Below are 18,580 nucleotides of genomic sequence, written 5' to 3'. Positions count from 1 at the left end.
CACATCTTAATCTACAGTTTAATTAGCATGGCTGCATATAGGAAAAATAAATTCGGTACTACTTTCCTGACGGACTATCTTCGTGGGTAAACAAGCAAGATGATTGTGATGTTGCAAGACCATGCCAAATAAGCCATGAACTCTTACGTCTATTAAGCTGCCCGTACATATTCGATGAAGTATAGCAAATATTAAAGATACCTGACCATCAATCCATGCGGCATAAATGTTGACTCGTCAGATACAGTATGAGTTACCTGCCCTGTCCCTTCGCACATACCATCGATGAAAGCACCAATGAAATGACATAAATCTGAATCAAAGTAAATTCCTCTTGCAATTCTTCAATAAAACCATCAATACAAGTCAAATAGACAATCTATAATTAATTTTCTTTACACCGACTCTATCTTTCCGACAAACACAAATTGATATAGCAACTACTTTCGGAACAGACAGTGTTCATGCATTCCTAATCACCATTTACAGCTGAAATAATCAGCGGACAATACTTTCAACACAAAAGTCTCAAATTAATGCCAAAATATAACGGCAAACACGATCATGAACATCGAATTTTTATCATTTTCTTTCAGTCGAGCCGGTTTCGTATCGACAGCATTGCCAGATTATTATCACAATATAATATGTTTGACCAATGCAACGTCATCAAAGCTTTTCTCTCAACCTCTCAGGAACGTTGTTTGACCAATGCAACGTCATCCAAGCTTTTCTCTCAACCTCTCAGGAACGACAAGACTTTGTATTCTGATACGAGTTTACATCAACGATTCTCTATTCGCTTCCGCAAAGTATCAGTAAGTTTTCTTATATTGATAATTTGTGTTCGGTGAACACAGAACAGCTGCTTCAATGTAGGCTATATTTGAAGACAAATAGTCCTGGAATTCATTTGCAATCCATTGAGGTTTTGAAACGTTTACACATGGCGATGAATTTTGCGAATCATACACTATATCATCAAAATGTGAATTTTATTATGTAAAGAAGAGGCCAGGTGTGACTGATAAATCATATGAGGATCATAGAGTCAGCTTAGCGTCTGCTTAGTGGTTAGCATTTTGATGTTTTATGATTGTTTTTACGATCGATGTAAAATTTCGAAGGAGAGGCAAAACAACCGTAAAGAACCCACTCGTACTTGTTTAGATCTACAACCTCTTAGTTTTCCACAAATTTCTTATTACGTCACGCTTGAACTATTAGGTATAACTGACAACACCTTTGATAGAAAGCTTACAGATGCAATCATTTATGGTATTTCAATACCATGAAATTACTGATTCAAGTTCTTTGACTCGTTTGCAGCAGTGTTCCATTTGAGTAATGACAAGCTGTATATGGCAGCTGCCCTTCCCCACAATAACCTTTGCCACTCGTCGGGAATTAGTATTTCTGACGGTAACACTTTCCATGTGCAACAGCTGCCTTGCCTGTCGTTCCGAATCCTGTGAGAGATTGAACGTTATGGGTAAAAGCTTGTATGAACCATTCATATACAAATTGCCCAGTGGACCAATTTTGAACATTTCCGGCACTAAGCTGACAAATATTCATAAATAGAAATACTTCTATCTTCTTTGGCGTAATCTTTCAAATTTCTGTTCATCATGAACGACATTATTAATCGCAATGCAAGCAGCTTCTATTCTTTCGCGCCAAAACGACAACTCTACACATCAAGTGTAAACAATGCAGACATTCAAAAATCAGATTAAGGTAGTGTGCGCACCGTAATTGAAAGAATTTAACATTTTGCTCAGAATTTCCGCAAGCAAACTTTCAGCCACACTCTTACCAAATCAAGAAATTAATATAAGGGGTCACCGTGCAAATTTTGCAACGGAAGAAACAAATTACCAAATATTTACCGATATTTGAATTCAAACTGACCGCCATCCTTGTCTTAACTCTATGGGGAACAAGAGAATTTTCTATTTTCGCAAAAGAAGACAGCAAAAACTTTATCTACTCCAAGAGCATCAAAGTGAACCCAAACAAGACTCGAAAAGCATTGTTAAAATTTGAGAGTCTGAATATCTGTCCCCGAGGCGCATTCTACCCGATAAAATGAATCTTCTGCTGGGTTGGCAACATTCGATTTGAGTATCGTCCTCGTCTGTAGATTGCAGTTTGCCTTTTGAAAGGAATGGGTGAATGGTCACTAATGCCTTCCTAGTGAAATGCGTCACTGAGACAGATATTCTGACTCTCAAACTTTTACAATGTAAATTTTGTCTACCATTTGAGAGGGGCTCATTCTTAAGCTTATGGAGTAAAAATAAAGTTTTCATCGGCTCAGTTTTGTGAAAGTCTGGAATTTTATTTTCCCCCATAGAGATAACATGCATGGCGGCCATTTTGACTTTCAAATATCGGCAGATATTGGGTAATTTGTGTCTCTTGTACCAAAATTTGTACGGTGACCCCAAATTTTTATTCTTGATTTTGAAAGAGAATGGGTGAAAGTTTGCTTGAGGAAAGTTTGAGAAAAGTTTAAATATTTCACTTTCGAGCCTGGGGCACGAACAACCTTAAGTTGGAAGTCACAACACGAGGCTAATTAGACCTGCTAAGACGATTATTCGTCCTGACCATGTACACGAAATCACCATACGACACAACTACTTGTTTGAGGGAGTTTTCAGGGAAAGAGCACAGATGTGCTGCCGTACGCTGATGGCAAAATTGATAATAGAGCGCGTTCTGAGTAAAGTACAAAACAAAAAGTCATCATAAAACCACCGCTGTAAGATCCGTTAATCGGTGACATTCATTCAACGTCATGACATATTCATCTTTTCCAACTTGCTCTGACGTGCCGACACGCCATAGATCACAATTAAAGCGAATTTTCCTTCGGGCAATACAACTTATGTAAATCATTATATCATATATGGTGTGTAAGGTAGTACCTCCAAACAAACCATCCTTCTCAGCAAGCGCTTCAATTATGCCTTCAAGTAGAATCGTCCAGTTATCGACAGACGACAATTTTGAGTCTTAAGATTAATAATTTCATTTTTCCTGATGTAAGCCCTTCAAGGATTATGAAGAATATTTTGTTGGTTTATTTCGCATGACGAACTTTGCCAACATGCTTTGATTGACTAATGTCAATACAGTCGAGTGGGTATATTTCACCTACCTTCGTTTTATTTTGCTTGCAATCGAAATTGAAATATTGTACAACTGGGACCACACATGCGCTGTAAATTTTGTTACCGATTTATAGTACTGATGTAAGACTGTGTAACCGTATAAAGATTAGGCACCCACACTACATCCGCAAACATCAAATACGTATAGCCTTATATTATCGCTACGAGACAGCCATATAACTTCCATAAGTAATTATCAACAGGACCGATCAGCCTTTCGAAAACTCGGTTTCTTTGACCGGCAAATTTCAGTCTCTCTGACAAGCAGATGAACTCGTCATCTGGAAAATGCACAGGTTTGTGATTAATACAGACAGACAGACACTTCAGACTTTTTGATAACTTTCTAAATAAATGTAAAAAAGAAACGTCTTCACTTTGATGTACAAATTACAGATGATTGGTAACGTTTAAAATCATGGTCATGACTGAGGGACTTCGATTGCCGATAAATATTTCAGTTTGCATCCTCACTGTGAGGTTATCATGAATGTGTCCGTTCTTGCAGTAATTTTCAATGAAGCACACGACAGGAATGTGTTGCAATCAAACCAAGATACTGAGTAGTTGCAAGAACAGCACGGATCCGGCTGTCGTCAAGTCAACAACGTACGTGGTTAAGGGACTGGACAGAAATTACGGGAAGAGGCCGGTGTTTAAGGGTGGGTCGCAAGTTTTCGCGCAACTATTAGAAGCCAAGATGTGGTTGATACAGTGCTCCATCCAAAATATCAAATCATGATAAATGGGAGTCCATTGGGAAAACTATCAATATTTTTCACCAAGAAATCAAGCAATATCTATACTTTTATACATGTTTCATAGTTTATGTAAATGAACTTTGCTTGATGTAGGCTGTGAAAATTGCATGTGTGTACAAGAAATTTGATTTTGGAAATTCACTGAAAATGTCGATTCACTGTACATTGGAGTCCATGAGAAAACCATGAACATTTTTTACAATGTAAAACCAGCAATATCTGTTTGTAGACGTTCGGTAATTAATATAAATATACTTGATTAGAATGGTGTGGTTACAAGAACATAAATGTACAAGAAATTTTATTTTCTAATTTCACAGAAAATATTGATTCGCTATACATGGCCGTCTATGAGAAAGCTGTGATTTTTTTACCGTAATAAACTAACTAAATCTGTGCCTTTATAAATGTTTCACAATTGATACAAATGTACTTGATGTGCACGAAATATAGAATATTGGAATTTCACCCAAGAATATCAATTAACTTCTCATGGTAGTCTTGGGGTAAACTATTAAACATTTTCCCAGACAAAACTTGCTATATCGGTGCATTTATGGGTATGTTGTTCAATAGTCACTTATAGGCTGTAATAAGTTTCTTGACAAACAATGACAGTGCTCTCTGTATAACTATAAGCCAAACGATGAATGAAGGTAAACATTACAGCTATTGATTTTGGATAGTATAGTAGTTAATAAAATTTCATATTGTGGAATGTGATCTTTTGTCATCGGATTACTTGAAACCGTGCATAAAAGTGATTATTTGGAAGGTTAAAAGAACTCGCTGAATTTTCAAAGGAGTAATGAGAAATTATGTGTCAATTGAGATATTATTGATATGAACTGTGACACGCAGGGGGAGGGTCACTGTCGTTTTGCACATGAAAATTGGGGAGGTCACTTGTTTTTTCGCAAACACTTTTTAAGGGTCACTATTTTTCGAACAGCAGCATTATTTTGAAAACAATGCCCCCCCCCCCGTAATTTCTGTCCCGTCCTAAAAGTGCTAGGTTCGTTTTCAGGTTAGTCTTTATTGGCAATTTACTCGACTAAGTATTTGATCTATGGCATATCGATTTCTGACTTGGAGGGGATGTATTACTTAACAACTCGAAAAGTATATATACTGAAACAACGAGCACCATGCAAAGGACATCATCACTACCAATCTGGTTATTGGGGAAATTTCTGTCTAATGCATCTTAGAAATTTACCCATGAACCTGCTACAACATAACTTCAACATAGATGTGAATATTGAAAAACGACATACTGGGACGAGTTTTAATTCCGAAGTCCATAAAGGGTTGAGTGAGCCATTAGCATACAACGAGTCTCATTAGACTTCCGTCTGTCGATAATTTCTGTCAAATTCCTGGAGTTCTTTCACAATACTTCCGGCAAAGGCTCTGAGATTTTTAATTAAAATGCATCATCCACATGTTGCTAAGTCTAGACGTTACACTGTAAAAGTTAACTCTGGACTATCTTCATATGGTGTATGGCTGTGCATAAGGCGCAGTTAATCTTCAGGTTAGGCTAAGAAACGTGCTAATGTCACAACGACTTATTCTCTCGCAGTCAGGGAATCTTGCTAGTGGGAAACAGAGCATTGTGGGAGAGAGCTGAACCTTTCCATGGTTCGTCACAACAAAGAGGTGAATGTGATTTCATGGCCAGTGTATTGTATGGTGTTTCATCATTCAAAGAAAGATTGTCTCGATTTTTCCAGATATCTTTCACAAGAAGTTAAAAGAATTTATTCTTCACCCTTTCATTGACGAAAGAGGAAATTATTGGAGTTAGCCGCTCGACTATGGCCATTGCAGTTGGTGTTAGTATTGTTTATTATACATTGGGCTGCAGTGAAAGAACACTAAATCTTAGAATTGCTTGTGGTCAAAAATATCAAATACCAAGATATCATTCCTTCGATACGTTAACTGATCATTATAGACTGATGTGCGTCTTCAAATGAAAAACAACACAATTTAGTCTGGGGACACAAGGCTAAAGTCATCAGATCTCACAAAGACTATGAGCAAGATTATCATAGTTCTACTTTTCTGTCCTGATCAACCATATGTAGGCCTTACAACTGATAGTCCGCATACCATTGATTGCCGACAATCAGGCATAGCTGTCACAGAATTACCCTCCAGCGATAATATTTCCAATCCATCTTATATACACCAGCTGCAAATCACCAATAATCTTCCATACAATGAACCACCGTGGTTAAAATAATCACGGTATCCATGGTAACAAAGCCACTCGTAAAAGAGTGTTGATTGATTGCAGTTGCAGCGGTCACTAAGGGTTACCGCAAAAGGAACAATCGATCTCTTACCAAAAGGTATATGCATAATAAATGTTCATTCTTGTAATTAGCGAAGCTGATGTAATATGCAACTCTGTGATTATATTAAAAATTCAGCGTCACTGCACGCCACAGGTTTGTATGGAAATGGTTACTAATACGATAGATCATCTCAACAATTTGTTTCCTTCAAATTGCCATCTCAGGACATATGCTGTATTCATATGCATGCAAGACGTACACCATGACACTGATAAGGTGTCTTATGATATAAAATGCATGAAAGTGCCAAATTCTGTTGTTCGAAAATCAACCAAGTGACAAAGTTGCTTACGTGCATGCATGCATGTATGTATGCCTTATACATATACGTCATTAGAATATCGTTGGTTTGTTGTATTTTCCCAGCTCACAATTTATCAGTTGTAATTGCGACCGAAATTTTCATGGATGTTGTGTCAAAATTAGCAATCTGTAACCTGACAATGTCCCCCAAGAATGATGTTCCTGAACTGCCATGACTCTGGACGTTCAGAAAAACGGTAACTGTCAAGTTGCTTCAAAAAACCTTAATGCAAAACGGATTCTAAGACGCTATAAACTTTTCCACAGTCATATTTTTTCTAGAGTTGTACAATTGAAGACGTTTGTTTTCAAGTGCTCTCGGGGCGAGTTTCTTGTACGACATAAATCTAAGAATGCTTTCATTATACGTTATTGACACAGAATAGCTTCAAATTCATCGTTGATTAAAACACCATAGTTAATTAAATACAAGCATAATTGCACAAGGGTTTGAGTTCATTATTTCAGTGTTTAAGGAGTGAACGGAGAAAAAAGTGATTGTTTTCATTTTCATTTTCATTACAATTGCAAAGTCCTCTTAAAACGTAACGACATGATTTTTGCATTGTCGGCATGAAATAATCCACAAATAGAATTGTCTCTTACGGAGATCGGCAGATTTTCTGTAACACTTGGAATTTGAAACGTTATGTGGTAAAATAACAAGTGAGGTTTTATTTCAATAACCAGAAAAATGAGTAATGAGGATGTTGTACATTGCAGGGAAAATCGAGCCTTAAATTGCTTCAGCGATGTCTGTCCATATTAGCGGCTACTCAGATGCCGTCGAAGTTTATTAATCGTAAAGGCTTGCCAAAATGTGTTTTCAAATTCTTTGATCCGAACATAACAGCTATCAGACTTCTTTACATGCATTATCGCACGATACGAATAATGTTTCGTAAGAATCGTTGCTTGTGAAATAACACTTCGCGTTTACCGATTTTCTGCTGCATCTGTTAAGAAACCTTGTCTTTTGATTGTTCGCTGCGCCATGAGAAGGTCGTGTTTGCATGCGTACCGATGATTATACCGGATGAATTTCAAACGTATGGAGCAGTGTTGCGAATCGATCGACAAGTAAGCTGCTTATACGGTTAAATGTCAATCAACTCTAAGAAAAGTAAAATATTGAACCAAAGAAAACATCTGTTGTCAATATAAAACCTTTGATTTATTTAATTTACATCGGTCCTGATTCTTCAACATTTTTTAAAATTGCGTTCGGAATAGAGTATGAACTGGGAATTTACTTCAAAGCCATTGGAAACCCTTTACCACAGGAAGAGTTGGCAATATATCAACTGATGTTAATTTTCATTTCCACTTTTTCCTTCCTTATGTTCCGTACACTATATAAAATTCACTAACATATTTCTTTTGAAGAAATAATACTGTTATTCTCTGAGGTGAACCATTGATTGCCATTACTCAATACAAAATCTGCTTTGTGAATTGCCGTCGGTCCTGCTTCTCCATTTAATAAAATATAACAGGAGAAAAAATATTGAGACACCTCAAAAAAACTTGAAATTGTTCACTGATCCCTTTGGTATGGATATATCTGTACTGTCCAAACCCCGTCTTGTAGGAAATACTGTACTTCAGGGACTTCGTCATCGGTGTTGAAACAATGTCTAACCTTGTCTAAACAATGTCGAATTATGCCGAACCATGTCGTCACCCCTTTCGACCTGTGCCGAACCCCTTCGTAGATTAGAAATAATGTTGTTTCAGGAGGTTACCGCTGAGTTTCGAGAAACTAATTAGCCGACGACAAGAATCTTTTAGTAGCAAAGCTGAAAGGGTCACCAAATTGTATTTCAATCAGCATATCACGTATACCATTCCAGTCAAAAATATTCAGTCATTACATTGGCACCGTAATGCCACGATTACCACAAAAATAATTATTTTTGATACGGGAATTTCAATTCTCACTAATTCTGAATGCAATAAATGTAAATGTATTTAAGATTATAGCATACAGGAAACTGAAGTATATAAGTCATTGCGGTATCTGTGTCTGTGTAATTTAAATTCCAGAGCGAAAAACATACAGTGGGTTTATTTCGATTGGCATTTGCATTGATTAAGTTCATATTGTGCTGAAACTTTGTATTACTTTCACGATCTTCTTTTCATTTTTATTACACAAAATGTGCTAATATTGTTCGTATTTTTATGGGACATTAGATGAGAGTATTAATTCGCAATGAGGAAATTGACAATAATGTGACGTGATTATGAATATAATTTCGCGATGACCTTAGTCGTAAATCTGCCTCAAAAATGAAAATTCTGCTTGAAACAGTGAAAGAGCTATTCTTCACATGGCAACAATTTTACAAAAACAGTGCAACGTCATAAAGGAAAACGTATGAATTGAAAGTAGTAAAACTCAATACCTGATAACCATTTAGACAATGGACCTCGTAAATTCATTGAATATTAAAGCTACTTCTTTCTTGTTAAATTTCAGCCGAACAAGAAAACTGTCTACAGTCTCTATGCCTGCGATTGATTCATGTTAAAACTGTCGAAAGAATAACGTTTGAATTTGTGTATTTGAATTTGTAGTAAAAGACACTTTTCCACTTATTTGTAAGATTTGTAAGAATACAGTTGGATCAAAATTTACATCGCAAAGTTTTCATAGTCAAGCGTTAAACGAGGTGAGTCACAGGCACCTTGACGATCAAATATGCAATTCTGGCAACATTAGATGGCTTTTGTCTTGTGCTAGTGGGTAAAATAACATGATATTAAAATGCACTGTGGGTAAAAAATCTACTTCTCATCACAGCAACAGTTTGAGAAAGTAATCTCATAAATACTTTTAGCACAAATGTAATCGTTGTCAGGGTAAAAAGTTCTGTTCGTTCGTTGGCTTAACTCATTTACCTTTTCATCCTTTCTTGCAATAAATTCATGTATAACCAAAAACATTTACTTTTGCTTTTGTAATCTTATATGTTTTACGTCTAGAAATCCGCTGTATTGAATATTTGGTCGACTCACTTAGGTGACAAAACCTTATTTACGGTACCGAAAATCAGACATTGGCACCGTAAAGCTTTTCTATGTCATTGTCACTGAGTCATGGCCGATTTAAACTTCAAACAAATAAGACGCTTTATGTCCGTCACCCGCCCATGGTAAAGTCTCTTACAATTTATAGAGACAACACGATGCGTCCTGGTCTTATATAAAAACTCATCACACCTAAAATTGGGGCGACATGGTAACCGTCATTCGCTGAATTCCTCCCGACTGTAAAATACTGACAGGTCCCTAATAAAACGATTGAAGTACCAGTGATTTTGATGACAACATGTTGTTCCTTGAACAACACAACCCACTGGATCAGACAGAAGACCAATGACCATTTGAAAGACTTTTACCAGCATATCTATATCACTTGATACAGAAAAGAACGCTTTACAATACGTTTATCGCAATTTAACCACGGTTACTTTTTTACAATAACCGCGGTTTGACCTATGTTGCTGGATATATATATATAAATCAAGCAACATATATATATATATATATATATATATATATATATATATATATATATATATATATATATATAGATAGATATAGATAGATAGATAGATAGATAGATAGATAGATAGATAGATAGATAGATAGATATAGATAGATAGATAGATATAGATATATATAGATAGATATATCCATCTTGACAGTCAACTATGTTTAACCCTTATGAAGTGGGATTAAGGTCACGAAACGTCAGACAATAAAATTTAGTTTGTAGTGAAGAACATCCTAGAGTATAGAGGTTTGTTCATGAATATTGTACACACATACAAAGAGAGGGGAGACATTTTCACAGTCCATGCAAAAGGATGTCATTATTTCCCAGGGGAAATACGACATTAAATCCGGTCTTAAAGTTCTTAAACTTATACTTGGCTGTCTTTTATCACGCATTCGTCTACATTGCCATGCTAATACTCCTTTTCCTTGGTTACTCGCTTTCAAAATGTTTGATGAATACTGAGAACGATTATTCACATTCTTGAAAAGAGCAAATGACTGACTTCACATTGTTTTGACAGCCAACATCAAAAGCTTTTGAAAAACTCTTCAGGTCCAGACTCACAAAATATCTTGAGTGATTGCCTTTTACGTTCACACTTTTCTAGTACCTTAAAGCCACTAACAGCGAATATTTGCTACAAAACAATACTTACAGCGTTTTATGTGCTTTCATGTGCGGTCTAAGCTGAACACCATACTCTTCAGCCCGCTTTAACATGGCTTGCGCATTAGCTTTGATTCTGTCTATGTCGAGTACCAATGCCGGTGTCATCAGAGAATCAATGGCCTGTCCTATTCTGTCAGGTGTTATCTGAACCACCTTCTCAAGTTTGTCTGTAACATCGTTGATTTGATTCATTTCGGTGTGGCTGATTTCTTCTTGCATGGGTATGACGGGGGTAGTGGGAGCGGACTGGGCGCCGTTGTTGCTGGAGACAGCTGTTGTACTTTCTGATTGTTTTATCGGTGTGATGGGTCCCGATTTGCTAATCGGAAGTTGCCTCTCTTTTTCCTTGTTGCTTTCTTTGGCGGTTTTACCCGCTATATTCCTGAAAATGCAAAAAATGTGTTCTTTCGGTATGGATTAAAACAAATAAAACGGTACAAATTGCACTAGAGAAAATCACTGGATGGATCAATAAAATTAAGGCAAGGGATGCGAAGGAAACACAATTTATTGAAATATAGATCACTTAACTATTTGTATTTCTGTCACGTGATCCAAGCAAATATACCAGTCCTTCAATTTCGGCAATAAATATGTTGACTGGGTCATCTAGAATCAAAGAACGTTTGCTTGGATTCTACCAAAGTTGATATTTTTTCGAAAATACCAAAAAGTCAGTCATTGACATACACTTCTGCATTGTTTAAGTTAATCAGCGGTTTCGTTCGTGTTTTGTCATCACATACTAAATGGATTTATTATGAAACGTTGTTCAGTACTCGTTTCACTGTATTGCTATCTGTTTGTAGTGATTCGGCATTTAGTGTCATAAAATTATTTTGGTTACCCAAGAAATCACGAGGGTCGTGCGTCGCCTTTGTCGCCTTGTCTGGAAAATTCGAAAAAAAGAGAAATTTTCCCTCCTTGTGTATAAGGTGGCATTTAAATAACCATTACTTGTCTGTTCTTAGGTTTTCATGAATAGTTTTGTCTGCAAATATGAAACCAAGGCAAGGTCATATTATATATTTATGGATATCACTCTAATAAACTCATTTCCTTGTTCAAGACTCTGACTATGCCTGCGAGTTCCCTTTTGTTTTACAAAACAATAGATACTAAGAGACAGATCGTGATATCATACCTACACTGAAATTTCTTTCAACCTGTGTTTAACAGATTTGCATTCACTGAAGTTATGAATGATGGTGTTTTCTGGAAAGTAATTAATTAAAAGTCTATGGGGCATATTGTAGCAGTCAGTTTTCTGTCGAAGAGAGGATTTGAAACTTCCGACAGAAGTACTTGTTTGATTTTCAGGAAATGATTCGATTTCCTGGTGGTTTCAGCTGTAAATCATTTGTCTTCGACGTGGAAATGTCCGGAAGAAATGTCAGTTCCATTGCGAATGTAGAAATACAAGGTCAACTGCAATGTGTGCCTCAAAATTGAAAGATGTCTCAATTTTCCTAAACTTTCCTGAAGCACAATTTGAAAGATTGCTTTCAGAATCAAGAATGAAAGTCCGGGATCACCGTGTCAATTTGAAATTTACTAGAGAAATAAGTTATCTGAAATTAACTGACGTTTAAAACCAAGTGGGCCGGCGCTGAGATCTATATGGCATCTCTGCGGGGAAAATTAATTTTTTGGTTTCCATGAAAACAAGTCAGTGAAGATTTCATTTTGTCCTTACAGTTAGCTTCAAAATGAATTCATATAGCATTGAACAAAGGGCTGTGAAATTTGAAAGTCGAGATATCTGTTCCCGAGGCGCATCCCACCTTGAAGACTAACCATCCTTTCGTAACAAATGGCATTTTCTGGAGTCTTTTCTTTATTTAGAAGATTTTGAGTTACAAGATCAAATATTGAGGTAGATCGATCTTTCTCAACTGTACATAATTTCTTATAATATTTAACTTTGCAGCAAGTTACTATCAAAGCAGAATCGTTCTTTATGAAGCTCTTGAAATTTATGAAGAAATTTTCCCACTACATCAAATATAATATATTCGGAACTGTTCGACGTCAGTATTAAGACGACTATGATTGTTTGTATCTATGGCCGGCGCGTTGCTGTTGATAAGTTGTCGAACGCGCTCCAATCGCCATGTTTTCCTTTCCAAACGTTTAATCTTTCAAATCAGAGGAAATTCAAGTTTCTTTCACTGCTGCTAGTATTTCTGTCAAGACGACTCCCAGGTGTTGGTAATATTTCCTACTATGGGAGTTTGAAAGCATTGCTATGGTGCCTACAAGAAGGCCTGCTGCCATTATTTACATTGTGCTGCGTTGGAATCAAAGCATTTGTAAGTTTCGTCTATTTTACAACACAGCGCTGTTGAGTCCTGAAAAAAAACCGGATTTCCTATGCTAGTTTGTTGCATGTGGAAAATCGTCTGTTTTCGACGTCTGCGATTCGGTTTGCCTATAATGACAAGCGAGAAAAAAGCGCAGCGGATGGCGATATTGTATTAGTTTCTAATATCTTTGTGAATGCATGCTTTTCAATCATGATTAATCGCCGGATTAGTTGTTTGAAAGCGTTAAAATATTGCTATGCATAGACCGTATTCCTAATTCCCGCGTAGCTAGAAGGGCTTTTTCCGTCCTGAACTTATTTGCGGTAAAATTTTGTAATTCACATTTTGGGAAACCAGTTTTGCGTAGTAAACTAGTTCAGGTATTTTTCAGATGTATCCTACTGCTTTTGAAATTCTCTTATTGTTGTTTTCAATTTCTATCAATGAACTGAGTGATGTGTAAATGAATATTTATGACGCAGAATAAAAGTCAAAAGTTAATGAATGTGAAATTTCTTGATTTCTATTAACGCCAAAAATCGGGTAAGTAATACGATTAGTGCTCAAATGTTTAGCTACAAATTAAATAAGTTGAATATTCATCATAAACGCCTGCAAGAATTTCAGAAACCTGATCTTTGACATTTTAAGGATAATATTTCTTTTAAACCAGTATATTCTGAAACTTGCCGGCAAGACCTGGATCATATAGCTACCGTTGAATTGGGGAACAATTTTATGTAGACTTTTCGCTGTCGAATTAAAAAAAACATGGATTGCCATGACTTTACGCGTCGATTCACATTTCATTAAATTGAATTTTAAGCCTATGGTTCCATTACCACTATTTTAAATTGTTATGACCGTAAGCCGCAAATATTTCTTGTCGATAAAAACTAATAACGTCCTGTTACGATGACAACATGAAAAACACAAACAAAGACGGTCTTGATGGACATGTACCAAACTCTCTCCAGACCATCGTAGATATTTGTGCATACCCATGAAGTAAACAGAGATAATTAACCTCGGTACCTTGTTTTTATATGTCCTAGCAAGAATCATTTGTGAAATAAAATATCATATAATTGCTAAAAAATGGTATACGCAAATGATTTGGCGACTCCTTTTGTTCACATATATCAAGTCCGGTATGGTAAAGCCACTGGCGTGAAGTTTTTTGTTTTGAATAACAGTTTGAGAGTGGTGGTACATCCAAATCATGAACTTTGAGCGACTTCAAAATGATTACATTCTTCCGTAATATGTAGACCACGCGCAAGCGTAATTTCAAATTTGATAGGTCAACCAGTGTTAACGAATTGTCAATTACGCCAATGAGTGATACAAATTGATGTCATTAATAGAACTTTACTATCTATAATGGCGACATTTGAAGGCAATTTTGAGTACCTATATTGAAGAAGATATCAGCATTTTTTTATTATCGCGAAATACATGGGGAACTGCAAATGGAGTGAATAGACATCTTGTCTGGCGAGAGACCAGCGTATCTAATAAATTTGCCGAGCTATCTTGCAAACGCCAAACGCGTAATTACATACCTCGCCAGATTACTATTCCGCCGTCATTAATTACACTCTTGTCACGAACACCCTTCACTCAGGGCACAATGCATACCACCTGAAGCCAGTAAATTCCATTATTTATAACCCACCATGCGATCAACAAATAAATAGCACTCCGTCAACAGATGAAATGCGTGTCCATATGACAAAACGTTGTTAAGACTTGACTTTATGGGGAAAAAAGCTGTTGTTGCATGTTGAACAAACCATCATCGTCGGAATATGAGTCCAGGTAAATATCTCCTGGTTGCTCACTGTGCATAGGGTTACTTTAAAGCGTTAGCTTCATAATCGTATTTTGAAATTTCCCTACAACATTGACAATCTTAAGCAATTAGAATAACAAACGAAATTAAGTTTCGTAATATTACGTGTCAATGAACAAGGATAACAATATGCAACGATGTCAGTGAGAAGGAATTAAAAGGTTGTGGTATTCGTCGACATGGCTGCGTAAGGCAGCAACAATTTTATTTCAAACACACGCTAATAGAACGTATAATTCACGTCGCTTTAATTCCTATTCTTTATTTGTTAACGATGTGAAGGAATATACTGCCTCATTGGTTTTGTGTACAACAAAGTAGCTATTATAGGTGTTGATTGAGACACTTCACAGGACAAATGGAGAGATGTACGGGTTATGCGTACTGCAGCCTCACAGCTGGCGAAATTTTGTCCGGGTGGCCTCAAGTTTTAGTGAATACGCTGACCAAACGCATTACCATTATACCTGAACAATGAAATATTCCCCGAGAGGTTGGATGTTCACCAGTTATGGCGACACCAACACAATAATCGTTGCAGAAATATGTCTCGCCTTGTGCAACGAAGCGTACAACTCGAAGGCCTTACATATTACCCACATATCAACTGAACACTACAGACCAAACGCCGATAAAGCATGTTATATATATTTTGGTATGAAGCGACAGATGCTTTGAAGAAACGACACATTTTGGTCACTCTATTCGCGGGAAAAAATGCATTGTTGATCAATAATATTTTATAAAGCATGTTTTCTTACCGTTTTAAACACAACATGATCCGAGAGATCAGCTCAATAACCAGTTCAGTACTTACAACGCTTAAAGCTTGTGTTGATATTAATTTGCAGCAAACTCTTCTGTGCCGCACAACGTAAATAAAAGCTGTTCAAAACATGCAGCCACCAAATGGGGACCGACTTGCTGCTGGTCACGTGACAAACGGATGTCCCCGAGTTTTATCCGGCTAACCTCGTTTTCGCTTGCGTTCATGTCAGTGTCTGCTTGCTGTAACCTTCAGCTTGCTTCAAAGAAGCGCCAGTCACAAATGAGTGTATCAACTGTATTTATCAACAGAAAAGTTCTTAATCTCTAGCCGTGATGATTTTCGCGGCAGGGTAATTTGCAAAATGAGAGATGATATTTTTCAGCTCTTTGATAAATTGGTTTTATGTGTGAAAGATGACGGTTTCAGAGTTGATATTAAATTTACATTTAAATCCTTTAGCTTTCCGTTATTTTCATCGCACACACGTTTGACCCAACACCGTCCCTTTTGACAATGTAATCGCTATTCTAATTCTTTGCGCTTCGGAATAAAAATATCCCATATGCAAAGTACATTGTGATATAAACGGTACTGGAGTCACCATTCTCAGAATCATGAATATACGGACATATATCCAACACGCATGCGTAACAAACATGGGGACACAAAATAGCTGGGTATATTTGAATTTAGAGATTTGTCATGTCATGTGCTATGTAGGTACCTAGATTATAAACCACACCACTTTGAAACGTTATGAAAACTATGAAAAGGATTGGGCCCACAGTGAAGGCAGAATGATTATTTTATGACATCACACATTTGGTAATCGGCACTACATATTTAACAGCTCAATACGAACAGGTGTTGTTGGCATTGTTTTATAGAATAATACATTGTTAATTTTTGATGAGAATGAGATGGTCGCGTAACCTGTCACATGAACATAGATATAACGCGAATATTATTTAAATCCCAGGGTTCAATCTATTGTATTCACAATTAATGACGTCATCATATCAATCACAGGTTTGTTACAATGTTGGACGTGTCCATATGGCTGGAGCATTATAATCCTAAGCTACACACATCACGATAATGATATGAAATGATTTGTAAGTTTAACTTATTTGCAGGAAATTTTCGGCATATTGCTCATTCTCGTTTAATCGTTTCAATTTTTATAAACCATTCAACTGCCTTTTCATCATTTCAGCGTAAGTGAGTAACTTAAAGAATTGTCAGCATCGATCATGGATTTCTCGGAGTTTGGATGTATTGTCGTTTACATCGTAATTACACTTTAATGTTCAAAGCTTTTTAGAATATCATCACCTTTAAATCACCTTTAAAATAACTTTGAATATAATGAAATTTTCTGGACCTTTTTGTCCTGTGTCACATAAATGTAATGTGTATTTAAGCGACTAATTAAAATACATTGGATAAGCCTCTGCACTACAAAAATGAATGAACGCTTCTATTTCAACAAAATGTTACTTTACTACGTTCGTTTCACACGACGCAGTTTTTGTGTTCGATTTTTTCTATTAATGCCTCTAGGCAAGCTAAGTCAACTGCCAGAAACATCGGTCCGAATTCACGAAGAGACGGGGCGACAACAAGTGATCAGCACAGAGATGGACTGATCCGAACAGAACAAAATAAAATAAGTGAAAGGAATAAAACTGAGAACGTATTTGAACGGCAATTAGGAACAGCAAAGAATAGATCCACTGTACCATGCATGAGGCGATCTTTGTGAACACAGAACATCAGAGAGAAGAAAAATTTCACTCACCTGAGAGTAAATTATCAATAGCGATGTTTTCTCTCTGTGTGATTCAGCAGCACTGCTAATGATCTCTGACTTTATCTAAATTCGATGTGACGTTATATGCCATGAATATTTAAGATAATTACATTTGAAACATCCCACAACTGACTGGAGAAGACTTGAAGGGAGATTTATTTGATTCTGCGCGGCAAATGATGTAGAATGCAAATGAATATGATTGGACCGTCCCGCTCAAGTTGAACACGTAATAAATGAGGCATAATGTCTAAAACATCTGCCCCAGAGATTCCGCCAATTATACGCGAGGTGCAGGAACACAAAGATTTTTTACTCATTAACCGTGGCCTGTTCTGATCGATCCGATGGTACCAGCAACGACTAATTTCGTCTGCATATGATTGACTTCAATTTACTGACACAGACAAATTGTCTCCAATACGTCTCTTTGCTGCCTATGGTTTGTCCATGACACAAATCAGACGATATGTTTTTTGTTTGTTTGTTTGTTTTTTTTTATGGGTAGCGGATTCTCAACGGCATTGTGTTCAGTAAAGTAAAGGACCGAAGGACGTCGCATTGACAATAACATTTAAATTTTTTAGAGGAACGCATTATCTGGACAAGTTAATATTCAAGTTTTGCAATAATGTAAAAAGAAATGAAATTGATGTGATATTCATGATGATTTTGTTGGGCGACATTTTATTCAGATAACAGTTTTAAAAGAGCTTCAATATTTTTTAATCTATTCACTTAGGTTTTAAATTAAATATTCACTTTTGATATGCATTAAATATTCTGTCATGACTATTTCTCCTTCGTAACCTATTGAATTTACACTAACAAAACAGTCCCGGATATCAACCATTCGACTGGTTATTGAAATAGCGCCCTCAGCGATGATTGTTTTTCACATTTTCCCATTTTTTCACAGTTTTTCTCTTGAATGTTACATGGTATTTCTCACATTGTACATAGCAAAATCACGCAGAATACAACCCCA

General features: G+C 36.5%; 1 protein-coding gene across 2 annotated transcripts in view; it reads right to left on the bottom strand.

Moving 5' to 3' along the window:
- Positions 1 to 15,947, bottom strand: part of LOC139119816 (D-serine dehydratase-like) — a 51,699-nt gene extending 35,752 nt beyond the window's left edge. Inside the window, exons 1-2 of one of the 2 annotated variants that reach the window (XM_070683724.1) lie at positions 15,772 to 15,947; positions 10,836 to 11,231 (exon numbers count right to left, since the gene is read on the bottom strand). In XM_070683724.1, the coding sequence (XP_070539825.1) occupies positions 10,836 to 11,231; positions 15,772 to 15,788 (413 nt within the window). In that variant the 5' untranslated portion in view covers positions 15,789 to 15,947. The remainder of the gene's footprint in view (positions 1 to 10,835; positions 11,232 to 15,771) is intronic. The other variant, XM_070683725.1, reaches the window with a different exon arrangement.
- Positions 15,948 to 18,580: the final 2,633 nt, after the last annotated feature.

The sequence above is a fragment of the Ptychodera flava genome, chromosome 20 (genome assembly GCF_041260155.1).
Source record: "Ptychodera flava strain L36383 chromosome 20, AS_Pfla_20210202, whole genome shotgun sequence".
In the NCBI taxonomy this organism is placed as follows: Eukaryota; Metazoa; Hemichordata; class Enteropneusta; family Ptychoderidae; genus Ptychodera; species Ptychodera flava.
The sequence above is the reverse complement of the archived record's forward strand: the minus strand, read 5'-3'. Positions and strand labels throughout refer to the sequence as shown.